The sequence below is a fragment of the Macrobrachium rosenbergii genome, chromosome 41 (assembly GCF_040412425.1).
Source record: "Macrobrachium rosenbergii isolate ZJJX-2024 chromosome 41, ASM4041242v1, whole genome shotgun sequence".
NCBI classification, from domain to species: Eukaryota; Metazoa; Arthropoda; class Malacostraca; order Decapoda; family Palaemonidae; genus Macrobrachium; species Macrobrachium rosenbergii.
In genome coordinates, this window is record NC_089781.1 from 39064799 (window position 1) to 39080094 (window position 15296).

The following is a 15296-nucleotide window of genomic DNA, read 5'->3' on the forward strand; positions in this document are numbered from 1 at the left end:
GGCCTCCTTGGTGCAAATTTGGAGAAGATGTTGAAGGGATCTTCTGATATGTCATGGGGCAGACACCTTAAAGTAGGAGGGACTCTCTTACTGAGTTCAACAGGTTAGTTACCAAAATAATAAACGTTGAAAAGAAAGAGAGAGACTAGCCATCTGGCTGTGGAGAAGACAAGAAAAAGGTGAAAGCGGAATCAGTGCAAACATCTTAAGCCTAACATACGAGCAGTAATTTTATTCTTAAACTCAATATTGTTAAGGATGTGATGGTGCAAAATATGTTTTACAGACATAAATTTCAACCCAAATATAAGAGACAATACCCCAAACAATTCAAATGAACTGACTCGTTGATTCGGGAAATTGGGTAAAAATAGGCTGAAGCCAGCCAGGAAAATCTATATGAGCAATGATTAAAATCTCCAGTCAAAACTGAAACATTGCACTTGTTGTATTATATATATATATATATATATATATATATATATATATATATATATATATATATATATATATATATATATATATATATTTCTGACTCCTGTTGGGATCAGACCTCAGTCTTACAAGTGACAGGTCAAGGTGGTACTGACTGAGCTACCAAGGTCATAAAAGAAGTTGGAAACTAAGTACTCCGTTTCTAAGGTTTTTCCTGGGCAAACATCTTAAGCCTAACATAGGCATTTGAGCAGAAATTTTACTATCCCACAGGGATAGTACTAAACACAAGGAAACAATGTAGATGAAGCACTGTTTCACTGTGTTTAGTACTAGTCCTCGGGATCAAATGTTCCTAAGCAAGTTGGTCATTTCACAAATTCTGTGGGGATTTCATGAAATTCCTGATTTCACACACTCCCTGTAAACACACACACACACACACACACACACAGACACACACACATATATATATATATATATATATATATATACATACATACATACATACATACATACATACATACATACATACATATATATATATATATATATATATATATATATATATATATATATATATATATATATATATATATATATATATATATATATATATATATGCAATCATGGACTTTTTACCGGATACCACGATGATACTTATTGCAATAGATGGTTCACTCCTTTGTTCAAGTCAAGCCTCAGATACTGAGCAGGGACTAAAGTTCCAACTTCTTATATGCCTTGTGTGATTTTATTATACAGTGAGTTAAGAAATTTAATGTCATCGTCGGCTACGGAGCCTCGAGGCTAATAAAAGTCTCTTCGTACAAATATTGACATTTATTCTCAATAACACTTACAAGTATGCTATAAAACACTTAAGAATAGAGAAAATGACAAGATAGAAGTTTTGGCGAGTGTGGAAATGATATTTCCGAATACCATTGTTGGAATAAATACGCGAGAAAAAAAAAAAAAATAAAAGTCAGTATTTATATTAAATTTTATTTTGGGTGTAAGCAGACTTTTGAATTATAAATCACTATATCATAACTATCGTAGTGTTTTAATCTATTAGAAATAGATCACTTTAACCATTACTCAGACAGCACTGGTAGCACTGACGGTTTGTATATAAAGTCTAAGAAAATTATACAAATTTATTTGTCGTGCATTAAATTTAATTAAAATCAGCCATGACAGAAATCAGTCTTATTGTGAATATCAAATTAACCATTTATTTTCGTACAATGAATTTTGAAATAACTATGAAGTGCCTCAGAATTGCATTTTATGTAGTTTATAAATGATTCCATAAAGAAATAATGAATTCACAGCACTTTCTTCCTTAGCGATACCGGTACTGTCACCAGCTAGTGTAGCAAACGCAATTAATTCAGAACTTCAGCTTGGTTATGCCAATGTTCTTATAGGTACTTTTAAGAGCCGTTGATTTGTTGTGGGTCCGAATAGAAAGGGATTAATCATATAAAAAAAGTTTCATTGATTTGTTGTGGGTCCGAATAGAAAGGGATTAATCATATAAAAAAGTTTTATTGATTTGTTGTGGGTCCGAATAGAAAGGGATTAATCATATAAAAAAGTTTCATTGATTTGTTGTGGGTCAGAATAGAAAGGGATTAATCATATAAAAAAATTTCATTGATTTGTTGTGGGCCCGAATAGAAAGGGATTAATCATATATAAAAGTTTCATTGATTTGCTGTGGGTCCGAATAGAAAGGGATTAATCATATAAAAAATTTTCATTGATTTGTTGTGGGTCCGAATAGAAAGGGATTAATCATATAAAAAAGTTTCATTGATTTGTTGTGGGTCCGAATAAAAAAATTTCATTGATTTGTTGTGGGTCGGAATAGAAAGGGATTAATCTTATAAAAATGTTTCATTGATTTGTTGTGGGTCCGAATAGAAAGGGATTAATCTTATAAAAAAGTTTCATCGATTTGTTGTGGGTCCGAATAGAAAAGGATTAATCTTATTAAAAAGTTTCATTGATTTGTTGTGGGTCCGAATAGAAAGGGATTAATCTTATAAAAGAGTTTCACTGATTTGTTGTGGGTCCGAATAGAAAGGGATTAATCATATAAAAAAGTTTCATTGATTTGTTGTGGGTCCGAATAGAAAGGGATTAATCTTATAAAAATGTTTCATTGATTTGTTGTGGGTCCGAATAGAAAGGGATTAATCTTATAAAAATGTTTCATTGATTTGTTGTGGGTCCGAATAGAAAGGGATTAATCTTATTAAAAAGTTTCATTGATTTGTTGTGGGTCCGCACAGAAAGGGATTAATCTTATAAAAAAGTTTCATTGATTTGTTGTGGGTCCGATTCTTTCCGAAGCGTATTTAGCTTTTCTTCTAAGGCCAGTGGTTTCTTAGTACTGTTTGTAATTAAACCTTACCTACTGATTCTTGACTTTCCAATGCTCCGGTCCCTAGCTCTCCAGCATTCTTTAAGCAGGAACATTAGAAAATACAGTTTATATATTCATTATTCCTAGCAAAATTGTTCTGAAAAAATATCCAGTCAATTACAATAAAAATATTTCAAAACCCAGATAAATTTTTACATTTTTTTGTAAAGTGCAACTTCTTGTGGAACCTGCAAAAAGAAAAGAAAACAATAATAAAATAATATTGCTTTATAAAATGTTTGACACCTTATACCAAGATTAAATTGAAATGCAAAATCATTCTCAATACTGACTCATTTTGAAACGTAGAATATAATATCACGGTATACGCGGAGTTAAAGATTTACTTTTGGAATAAGATTATAATAATCCTCATTCTATCAGAGTAGTTGAAACTAAATATAAAGAAAACCTTCAAAGCAATCCACTGTTGGCCTAGTCAATTTTCTGCATGATATACACCTCCTGGAAGAAAATCATTGCCACTGCTCAGACGAGAAACTTAAGTCCTCTTACAACATGGAAAGAATATTTAGGTTCATATAATTGTCTTTTGAGATAAGAGAAATCATTTTGAGAATTAAATACTGGCTCTCAACTAAATTCCTTTCACTGAAAATTCGAGATTCAACATATGAACAGTGAAAACCATTTTGAAACACTGCATCCGCGGCTTTAATGATTATGTATACATCTCCTTAATTAGCAGGAGGACCATCATTGTCCTCATCAGCAAAATGCATTTTTTTCCTTTATGCTAATATATGCAAACAGAATTCATGGCCAAAGCAACACTCTTACCTATTAACTAAACCCCAACGACGTACTTTATCAGAATTTCGCAAACCATTTAAGAGAAAATATTCGAGCACATTATCATCCATTTCTTAAAAGCCTTTAGGCGCCCATTAATATAGCTTAATTACAGGCATTATCACAGTGGCAATAACTCCTATAATGTCCCGCATAATGATATCGTCCAGAAGATCTCTAGCGCATATTACAGAGCCCTTGTTATTATTGCGCTTTCAAATCCTGCAGAAGAAACCAAGAACAGTGCTTGAAAACTAGGAATACTACGTATATTTACGAGAATACTTTAATCACCATTTATGGCACAATGGAATTTTTTTTAAACCACGCCACGATATTAATGAAAGAGATTCTTTAGTGTTATTGGAAGGAGCAAATCTTTTGAAATTTACTGTTATCGAAAAAGTAAATTATGGCGGAGAAATAACAATTAATCCTGAAGCTAATTCCAGTATAGATGATGAAGTGCCAATGATTGGTAAGAAATGAAGAAAAACCTTAAATGTTTCATATTTCCCTGTACTAAAATGTTTATTCCGGGACTCACCTTACGCCAGGGAACAATTATCTCGCTCCTAAGATTTTCCTACATATAAACATCTAAAAATAGAGATGATAAAAATGATAATTATTCCCGAATACATCTCTGGATACAGCGATTTATGAACAAAACTCCCGGTAATCATTCTCTCTCTCTCTCTCTCTCTCTCTCTCTCTCTCTCTCTCTCTCTCTCTCTCTCTCTCTCTCTCTCTCTCTCTCTCTCTCTCAAGGAAGGGAAAAGGAAATACTTATAAATGTTGAGGGTTCTTTCTAATTTTAAGGCATTTGCAGTTGCTTTTATCTTTAATGCTTGAGGATAAAAATCAAGTAGCCGTCTCTTCACTGCCTGTTGCGAGGTCTGATTTATCTGGTTTCATTCAAAAATGCTATCATGATTTGTTATGCAGATACAGTGACCTTTTAATGGTATCAATTTAGAAATTGCCAACGGGGGAGACACCGAAATGTCTAAAGTAAGGTTTGGGTCTGTGGGCTAGTTAGACGTATAAACTGCTTATTAAAAACTACTAGATAAAAACTGTTCAGTAAATTTTTGAATCGGTACCTGAGTAACTGTCTATCGATTACTCTTTGTTTTCTTTGGCTATATCTAAGATTTGTTTTATTGCTTTCTTCATTTATTTTATGAATATGTACGTAAATATATAAGTTTTCTACTAAAAATACTTTTGTTGAATTCCCTTCCCAATTTTACAATAGCATGATATCACAACAATTTTCCTACAGCCATTTCATCATAAGTATGTATAGTCAACGAAGTTTTAAGGAAGTTATGTTTCTCCTACTTCTTTGTGTGACTGCAGGATATCTCGAGAATACATGAACGGATCTTGATGAAATTGATAGATATATTCCATAGGTGACATACTCAAAATGCCAACTTTATGAGACAATCAGCATGGAGTAGTCGTTTTGTAAAAGAAACCATTTCATTCACTGTAAGACAGGAATTTTCATGTGCTTAATGGTTCATAACCTGCTGCTGATTTGCTGATTAAGTTTAACCCTTAGTGGACAGATCCCCTCTTGAGAAGATAACGAGCAGGAAAGAGTTTCCATCACTTCAATGGCCCATAAATGAATGGAGGCAACTTTAGAATTCAGCTCAGCTCACTCAGTGGGCGTCTCAGGGAGATCAGTATTGTACTTTACTTGATTGAGGTATGTTTTGCTCCTCTCTCTCCCACGACATCTTTTTTATTTATTTGCTCATAAATATACCCATGGATTGCTACTGGTTATAGTTCTTATCTTTTATGATATGATGTCAGTTATAATTGCAATTTTGCAGAAAAAAATGTATACCTCCAAAAAAGTTACTGCATCTCTCATCTCAGTAAATTTACCTTAATATTTTACAACAAATATACTCAGAATTTGTTACTGATTTCAGTTCTTATCTGTTATGATATTGTGTGAGCTTTAATTATAATTTTACAAAATAAGATAAAATACATTGTTGGAAAAAAACATGTATAACTTGGTAAAATTTACAAGTGTTTCATAAAAGAGGCCCCACACAGGGTTGTAAATAGTCACTTTCAATTTCCCATGGAAGTCAGAGAAAATTTTTTAGAATTTTTTTTTATTACACCATGTGCATTTGCATATCTTCCGCTTTCCATTGATTTGTTTTTTTCTTAAATTGGCCAACCTTAAAATTTGCCCAGTCTGGTGGGGGTTGAATGATATATAATTAGCCCGACCCTTTAACTTTGATAATTTTATAACTGTGATTCCCTGATACCTCTGTATCAGTTGCCACTATAAAAAAAGAGTTATCAACGGGAACAGCTGCATTTCCATCAGCTGAATATTCCATCTCAAGCGAGGTGACCTCAAAACCATTCTTCAAATTCAAACCGCAAGCTTATTTCTGTTTTCAGTGGGAGGTAGCTCTAGGAGAGCTGTTAACCAGCTCAGTGGCCTGTTTAAACTAAGATATACTTAACTTAACTGCCTGGAGTTTTGGAGCTATGCTCACATTTGTGCTTTTATTCTTGATAACTTCCTCTCACTTTTACTTCAGGGCACTGAAACTAAGGAGTCAGATCTTATGTAGTTTTTTTTTTAAATGGTTGAAAAATAGATAAGATGGGAAACCTAAAATGTCTTATTGTTGGGAGCGTTACAATAACTGACTGACTGTAAACGTACAGATGATATCTGAATCTACGTTTATATTACTACAAAACATTCAGTGTTAAGAGAAAATATATCCGCCGCATTCGTTTTGAAAATATCTTTTGAGATCCTCGTCGTTCCTTGATTTATGCATCTCTTTCACAAAGGACAATTACCTATAAACAGTAACTCTCCTAACCTCTGGGACTGGTAATGTGATAATGTTGCACCTTGCTGAAATGTAGATGCTGATGCTCTGCAAGCCGAACTACTGATATCAAGATCGGAGAACATCATACAAACAAGGGAAGAAGAAGAAAAGAATAATCTGAGGCTTGGAGGCCTTATGACCGATGTTTGGTTTTCTCCCTTAGAGGCCGAGCTAAAATATGTACTAAGACACCCCTAGACCAGGCAAACTTTAAGGTTGGCCAATTAAAAAAAAATCGATGGAAGAGGAAGATATGCAAATGCACATGGTATAAAAAAAAAATCTAAAAAATGATCTGTACCTTCCACGGGAAGTTGAAAGTGAATATTTCCAACCCTGAGTTGGGCATCTTTTCCAAGACTCTCTTAAAAATATGCAAATTTTACAAAGTTATATATGTCTTTTTCTAATAATTCTTTTTATTCTATTTTGTTAAATTATAATTACAGCTCACACAATATCATATCAGATAACAAAAATCAGTAACAAATTCTGAGTATATTGTAAAATATTTAGAGATGTACTGATGGGTAGATGCTCAACCTTTCAGTGAGGTACACATGTTTTTTTTAGAATTTCCCTAAACTCCAGTTTGGAAAATTACAATTATAGCTGACATACTATCCTTAAAATTAAGAATTAAAACCAACAGCAATCCCTGGGTATATTTCTGAGCAAGTATATAAAAAAGACGTCCTGTGATGGGGAGGTGCAATACAATCCCTTATGGCATCTCAAGTAACACTGATCTCCCTCGTATCGTGTAGTGAGATACTAGTGTTGCCGCAAGAATTGCCAGAAGTCATTTATGGGCCATTGAAGTGATCTGAACATTTTTCCAACGAAATTCGTTCAAACTGTATGGTGCGAAATATTGATTCTCACCAGAGGCAGTCCGCTTCGCACTCTAGAGCTATTATTATGCCTCACATGATCATGCCCGTCCAGCAAAAGTTGCAAGAATGAACGAACTGGTAAGGTGATAATGTTGCACCTTACTGTAACGTAGATGCTGATGCTCGGCAAGCCGAACTACTGATATCCAGATCGGCCGACATGGATAAATAATCTGATGTCTGCAGGGTTGGGCTGTTCACCGTACGACTACAGCACTAAGGATAACACCTGTCTCATTGAACACAAAGCACATGAACGAGATAGTATTGTTGACGTTGCGAAAGAACATAGAAAGGCAAGGTGAAGAATACCAGCAACACGCATCACCTGCATAAGCTTAAGGATTAGCACTTCCTTTTTGCATATCCTTCATAGACAAGCATTAAATCGAGGTTTTCCGAAGCTTGTTGATTTTTGAAAATTACGGGCAATGAAAACTTTTGCAAACACTGCTTTATATTTGATGAATCGTCTACTCAGGCAAACTGAACGTAGTGATATTGACTCATAGCTCATTCCACGTGACTCGATCTCATGCTTTTCTTATTGACTTCATATCAGATATGCACTGCGACTAAAACAATGCTATGAGACTTATGAATTTAGAACCTAAATATTCTTTTCATAGCAATAGAGGAATACATTACTTTGTATTAATGAAATTTAAGAGCCCTGACTAAATAAAACATAAGTTGAAACACTTACCCCTCTTCAATTTTTTGAAATAATAATCATTGCTAATCAACATACCTATAGTTTTAAGTGGGTAACGGCGTAAAAGGTAGAACATTATCCCCACCGTTCTCTGATGAAGGGGATGAGACGACCAGAATGACGGAGAGACACTCACAGGACCATACAATAAGATGACTGGGCAGCCCTGACCAAGATACCCAGATTGCAACAAGCAACAATAACGCCATCGCCCGCGGACGCCCTCCAGATCCAGCACTTCCTTGCATAGCTGCTGGGTGCTCCCCTGAAAAATCAAATGATATTTCTTCAATTAATTTGGGTTGTTTTGAGAAAATTATGGAATAGGTTGCACGGATGTGGATAAGGTAATATTCTTAATTTAAGCTCATCATTCAAACAACATTCTTTACTCAACTTGACTCCCTTGACAACAATGTTGCTGGTATACATAAATATTTATGTTTGTACGGAGTTGCCTCATTAATTGTTATTTTCTTCTTTCGGTTTTCTCCGTTTTTTTCACACGTAGGCAGTTTATTTACTTTGCACTTTCTTTGTAAGCTGATGTCTTGATCAATACACATTATGCTTTTTTTGAATAATAATAATAATAATAATAATAATAATAATAATAATAATAATAATAATAATAATAATAATAATAATTAGCAATCTGATGTAAAAAAAATATTTTACTGCTTAAAAAATGCTTAATTTTAAGCATTTTAACATGCTCTTATCACAAAAGAAGCAGTACGATATGTGAAAAGGCGGTTATCCAAACAGAAAAGTACTCTGTGCTGCTCAAACAGTTCAATTTATTTTGCATATCCTATTTACCATGAAGCACGTGTACCCTCGTCGTAGCAGGATCAGCTCCACTGGGTTTACAGGTATAGTTGCCAGCGTCCGCCAAAGTTGCTTTCTGGATGAGGAGGGCAGATCGGGTCACCTCACCAGCCTCTGTAAAGACCGTTACACCTCCGCGGGCCGAGTTGTAATGAACTTCCTGAATGCATGATAGAAAATAAAAGTCGTTAGTGATGAAGTTCTCTTTTCCAGGTATGATGTAAAAACAGATGTACAGGGTGAAGTCACTGTCAAGGTCATACTTTGGAAATCATTTACGAACAATGTAAGATAGGAATTTCTCATTTGCCATGCATAATTCAATACAAAATTGATGTGAGAATGAGGTCTAAGTAAAAATCATACTTACAGCTCAAAGGTCAAACAGAATTTAACCTTTTCCATATCTTTTGAACTATGCAGCAGAGAAACTTGACATGTAAGATTCGCTAATGAAGCCAGAGTACACTGTTAGGTCAAAATCATTTTAAGGGTCAAAGGACAAAAAGGAATTTACTATTTTCAATCAATTTCGCACTATTATAATTCTACATATTTGATATACTTAACCCAAAAATTATTCGTTTTTTATTGATAGCAATCGTCATTTTATATTAACTATATATATATATGCATGTATATGTATATATATATATATATATATATATATATATATATATATATATATATATATATATATATATATATATATATATATATATATATATATATATATATATATATATATATATATATATATATATATATATATATATATATATATATATATATATATATATATATATAGGACAGGGTGACAAGGAGATAGCCAGTCATCAGAAGGTAATATATTTATTATATCATAACAACGTGGTTACAATCATCAAGGCTAAAAGAGAAAACAACATGAATTTAAAATACATGGAATATAAAAGTTGAATGGGAGAAGCAGCGAAGAAAGCCAGCTCAAGCCGGATACAGCTGTATAGAGGTGGTGAGAGTGTTCAACTTGGGCACTAACTGCTTAATGAATAACGACTCTAAGGTGAGCAGTTTGTGTAAAAGGCTTGTTTGGCCCAAGACAGAGAAGTCAGAATAATTGATAATGGTATTACAATTTTTTGTGTGTTTTCTGATATTAGAAAATTCGGGATTGGACAATCTGTAGCCAGTAAGATGGCTGACACCATTATGTGAATCACCTCTGACCTTAAGCAATCGTTTAGTCGAACCTACGTAAGCCCCCAAATTACATATGGGGCAAGAATATTTATATTCGACTGAGGATTGCATTATTGGGTAGATTGTGTCTTTAAATTTAAAAAGTGATCCTATTGCAAGGAGAGTTTTTAGAATTAAAATGACTTACAACATATTGAAGTGTTTTTCAATTGCAGACTTGAGATTCCTTCTAAATTTGTCATCTTGGGTGTATGGAATACTGGCATATAGTTTCTTTCGTGGAACATTACTTATGGAAGAGGAGTCCGATAGTTTCTTATTATACAGAAAATTCTTGCAATGTTTGAAGAAAACATGTGAGGGAAACCAGTTATCAATAAAATATTTATACAAGAATAATGTTTCTTTATGATATGATTCCCGGAAGAGGTTAGAGTGTAAGCACGATGAAGCAAGGTAAAAATTGAATTTTCACCAATTAGTTCACAACAGCTATGGTGTAGCTGTCTTGTCCCTATGCAGATCCTTGGACACAACCACGAAAAAACTCGAGAAAGCTCAACAAGATTATCCCGATTAGAAAACACACCAAAATTTGTAATACCAGTATCAAATATTCTGACTTCTCTGTCTTGGGCCAAACAAGCCATTCACACAAAATTCTCATCTTAGAGTCATTATTTATTAAGCAGTTAGTGCCCAAGTTGAACACTCACACCACCTCGGTACAGTTGCATCTGGCTTGAGCCAGCTTTCTTCACTGCTTCTCCCGCCTTTACGAATCACTCAGCCTTCAATTTTTAGTCTAGCAGGTGCATTTTAAGTTGTTTTGTTTCAATGTATGTCTTAAAGTCAAGTTTATATTCCATGTATTTTTAATTTCAGTTGTTTTCCTTTTAGCCTTGATGATGTAACTATGTTGTTACACACACATATTAGAAAATATATATTATACAATATATATATATATACAATATATATATATATATATATATATATATATATATATATATGATAATATATATATAATAATATATTTATATATATAATATATATATATATATATATAATATATATATATATATATATAGAATATATTATATTCGATATATATATATATTATATATATTATATATATATATATATATTAATATATATAAAAATGATATATATATGCAATATATATTTTATATATTAATATGACTTGCAATATATATATATATATTTATATATATATGCAAAGTAACTTGGCGTTCTTTCTTCTTTATCTATTTATTTGTTTCATCTCTTGATACATCTTCTAGGCTGAAAAACTGATGAACTTAAACAGTACTGTGTATTAACACTAAAAGGTAACATTATATACTTAACACCATGTTAAATGACAATTTAAAAAGAAAAAAAAGGACAACCTTAAAAACACTCACAAGATATTAAAAAATAAAAAAATATTTAAAAAAGTATTTTGAACAGAACAGCAGAAGAAGGCCAGGGCCAAACGAAAAAAAAATAAATAAAAAATATAAATAAAAATAAATAAATAAAGAGACACCTACCCACAAGAATAGTGTAAAGCAAACTGACACAGACAAGCATTGCAAGGAGGGAGAGAAGGGGGGTATAAACAAATAAGTTACAGCAGGTAGTTAGGCGATGAACAGCAGTTGATTGGTGTAAAAGTTAATTTAATCATAATGGATTCAAGTGTAGTTAACTCTTCCACGTATCGGGTTCTCCCCACAATACTAAAATGTAGCATCTACATGTGTCTTACAAATTTTGCTGTGATTCCTTACATGCAGACTGCTCAGGATTGGATAATCGACAGCCTGTTCTAAAACTAACTCCTTGATGAAAGATTCGGAAAGCCTCCTGGTACAACCGATGTTGCCGAGATCACATCTGGGACAATTATATTTATAAATCACACGGAAGTAAACAAGGGGCTAATCTTGTCCTTGACATGGAAAAGAGATGCAATGGTTCGTGGGTTTATTGGGATTAACTTGAGATTGAGAGCGGGTAACTGTCTTGAATAGCCTGCTGCATTTTTTCCGAAATCTATTGTCATGTAAAAAAGGGAAACAAACATAATTTGGGGGCACTATGGACAGGTGGGGAGTTTCAAATTAAGCAATTTGTTGAGCTCTATGGAAAATCACTGATGGGTAGTAATTGCTCTTAAAATAATCATTGAGGATAATCACCTCAGCATGAAATGCGGACCAACTTGAGGTCAGGTTAATGGCTCTATGAAGGAGAGTGGTCAAGAATTCATTTTAAAATTGTAAAAACTGGCTATAAAAATTTGTTCCAAGGCCTGTAAAAGTGTTCTTCCGATAAATACCAGTATGGAAGCCAGTTTCATCCTTAGGTTTAAGATTGTTGAAGGTACTGTGGGCAAGGGCTCAAAATTGCGATCTCAAAAATTTACATTGTTACAGAAAGGTGCTAATTTTTAATTCTCTCCCTTCCTGTAAAGGTAACAGGATGAAACTGGCTTCCATACTGGTATTTATCAAGTTTACAGGCCTTGGAACAAATTTTTATAGCTCGTGTTTTACAATTTTAAAATGAATTTTAACTTTCATAGAGTTGACCTCAAGTTGGTTTTCCTGAGGTGATTATCCTCAATGATTATTTTAAGAGCAATTACTACCCATCAGTGATTTTTAGAGTTCAACAAAAAATTTGAAACTCCCCACCATTAGTCCATATAAATTATGTTTGTACGCAAGATTCACCTTTTTCATGACAATAGATTTCGGAAAAATGCATCTCCTTGTCAACGGACAGTTACCTGTCTCAATCTCAAGTTAATCCCAATAAACCCACGAACCATTGCATCTCTTTTCCATGTCAGGACAAGATTAGCCCTTGTTTTTACTTCGGTGTGATTTATAGATATAATTGTCCCAGATGATCTCGGCACTTACATCGGTTGTACCAGGATATATAGTCGAATCTATCTCATCAAGGAGTTAGTTTTATACATCGATTATCCAATCCCGAAGCAGTCCAATGTAGGAATCACAGCAAAATTTATAAGACACATGTAGATGCTATAGGATTTTAGTATTGTGGGGAGAACTATATGGAAGAGTTAATACACTTGAATCCATTATGATTAAATTATGTCCCTGCCCTTAATCACCAATCAATCCACCCAGCTGTTATATAATATATGTAACTTATTTGTTTATATCCCCCTTCTCTCCCCTATATATTGCTTGTCTGTGTCAGTTTATTTACATACCGGTGTGGGTAGGTGTCTCTTTATTTATTTATTTTTATTTATATATTTTTATTTATTTTTTTATATATGCCTTCTTCTATGTTCTGTTCCTTTTAAAATACTTTTTAAATATTTTTTATTTTTAATATCTTGTGAGTATTTTTAAGGTTGTCCTTTTTTTTTTTAAATTGTCATTTAACATGGTGTTAGTATATAATGTATACCTTTTAGTGTTAATATACTGTTTAAGATTATCGCTATTTATATCAAGATATATATATATATAGATGTATATATATAATTTGCCTGTTGTTTAGTGTCTATATATGTCTTCATTTTATATATATATATATATATATATATATATATATATATATATATATATATATATATATATATATATATATATATATATATATATATATATATATATATATATATATATATATATATATATATATATATATATATATATATATATATATATATATATATATATATATATATATATATATATGTGTGTGTGTGTGTGTGTGTGTGTGTGTGTGTGTGTGTGTGTGTGTGTGTGTGTAATTTTAACAGCTCTTAACATCTCGAATTCTTCGCACTTTTTGGATATGTTTGTCACTACAAAGCCTTTTGACCCAAGTGCAAGAAATATGAATGAATTATGATGTCCAGTAGCGGGAAACATACTGGGGCCCATAATCACAATGGGGTCACAGTGCTGACCTGACCACGAGAGGGATAAAAGTCTATTGCCTCTCATACGTACATATACCTGTCATTTTCAGGTATATAAATTAGAGCTGGAATAGACCCATCCTCACCATCATAGCCAAGTGGGCAATCATTTTTATTGCTTTTTAGGCTGAAATATATATATGTAGAATCTACTGCTCACTTTGTACCAAATACCTATGTAATTGTAATAGCCACAATGCCCTCTTAACTTCTTGAGTTCTTCACATTTTTTGGGATAAGTTTGTCACTACAAAGCCTTTTGACCCAAGTGCAAGAAATATGAATCAATTTTGATGTCTGGTAGCAGGAAACGAACCTGGGTCCCATAATCACAATGGGGTCATGGTGGCGACCTGACTATGAGAAGGATAAAAGTCTATTGCTTCTCACACATACATATGCCTGTCATTTTCAGATATATTTATTAGAGCTGGAACAGACCCATTCTCACCATCATAGCCAAGTGGGCAATCATTTTTATTACGTTTTAGGCTGAAATATATACGTAAAATCTAACGGTCACTTTCTATCAGATACATATGTAATTGTAATAGCCACAATGCCTTCTTAACTTCTCGAATTCTCCACACTTTTTTGGATATGAATGTCACTACAAAGCCTTAAGATCCAAGAGTAAAAAATATGAAGAAATTATGTCCGGACATCATAAGTGCGCAATTCACAAGTGAAAGTGTTCTGTGATCTTTACACTGTAAAAAACCAATTTCTGGCAACCCCATGTAGCTGTCATCCTAAGGACTGTGCTTATATGCTACATGGGGTGCACTCTCTATGCCTCCCTCAACAAAGGCTGCCAAATGACGGTTGTGTCACAAGGACCCACTTGGTGGCTCGAGTTTGAAGATGTGTCCATAGCACCCCTGAGCGGCTCAGGACCAGCCTGAGTTCAGTTCTCTCTAACATGGTAGACCCAGGGTCCGAGATTACCTTCATCGCGAGGGACCAAGTGCCTTCCGAAGCTATCAGTCAGGAGGATGAGCGTATCTCCATCTGCTAGTTCAATGGACACTCATTGGACCTCCCCAACGTCCGCCTCACCATCACCCGAGGGAAGTGCCCGAGGGTAAGAGAACATCACCTTGTAGTT

General features: G+C 33.5%; 1 protein-coding gene across 1 annotated transcript in view; it reads right to left on the reverse strand.

Moving 5' to 3' along the window:
* Positions 1-1353: 1353 nt before the first annotated feature.
* Positions 1354-15296, reverse strand: part of LOC136826818 (zwei Ig domain protein zig-8-like) — a 116809-nt gene continuing 102866 nt past the window's right edge. The window contains exons 8-10 of the mRNA XM_067084270.1: positions 9019-9187; positions 8233-8461; positions 1354-3063 (exon numbers count right to left, since the gene is read on the reverse strand). Of these exons, the coding sequence (XP_066940371.1) occupies positions 8241-8461; positions 9019-9187 (390 nt within the window). The 3' untranslated portion in view covers positions 1354-3063; positions 8233-8240. The remainder of the gene's footprint in view (positions 3064-8232; positions 8462-9018; positions 9188-15296) is intronic.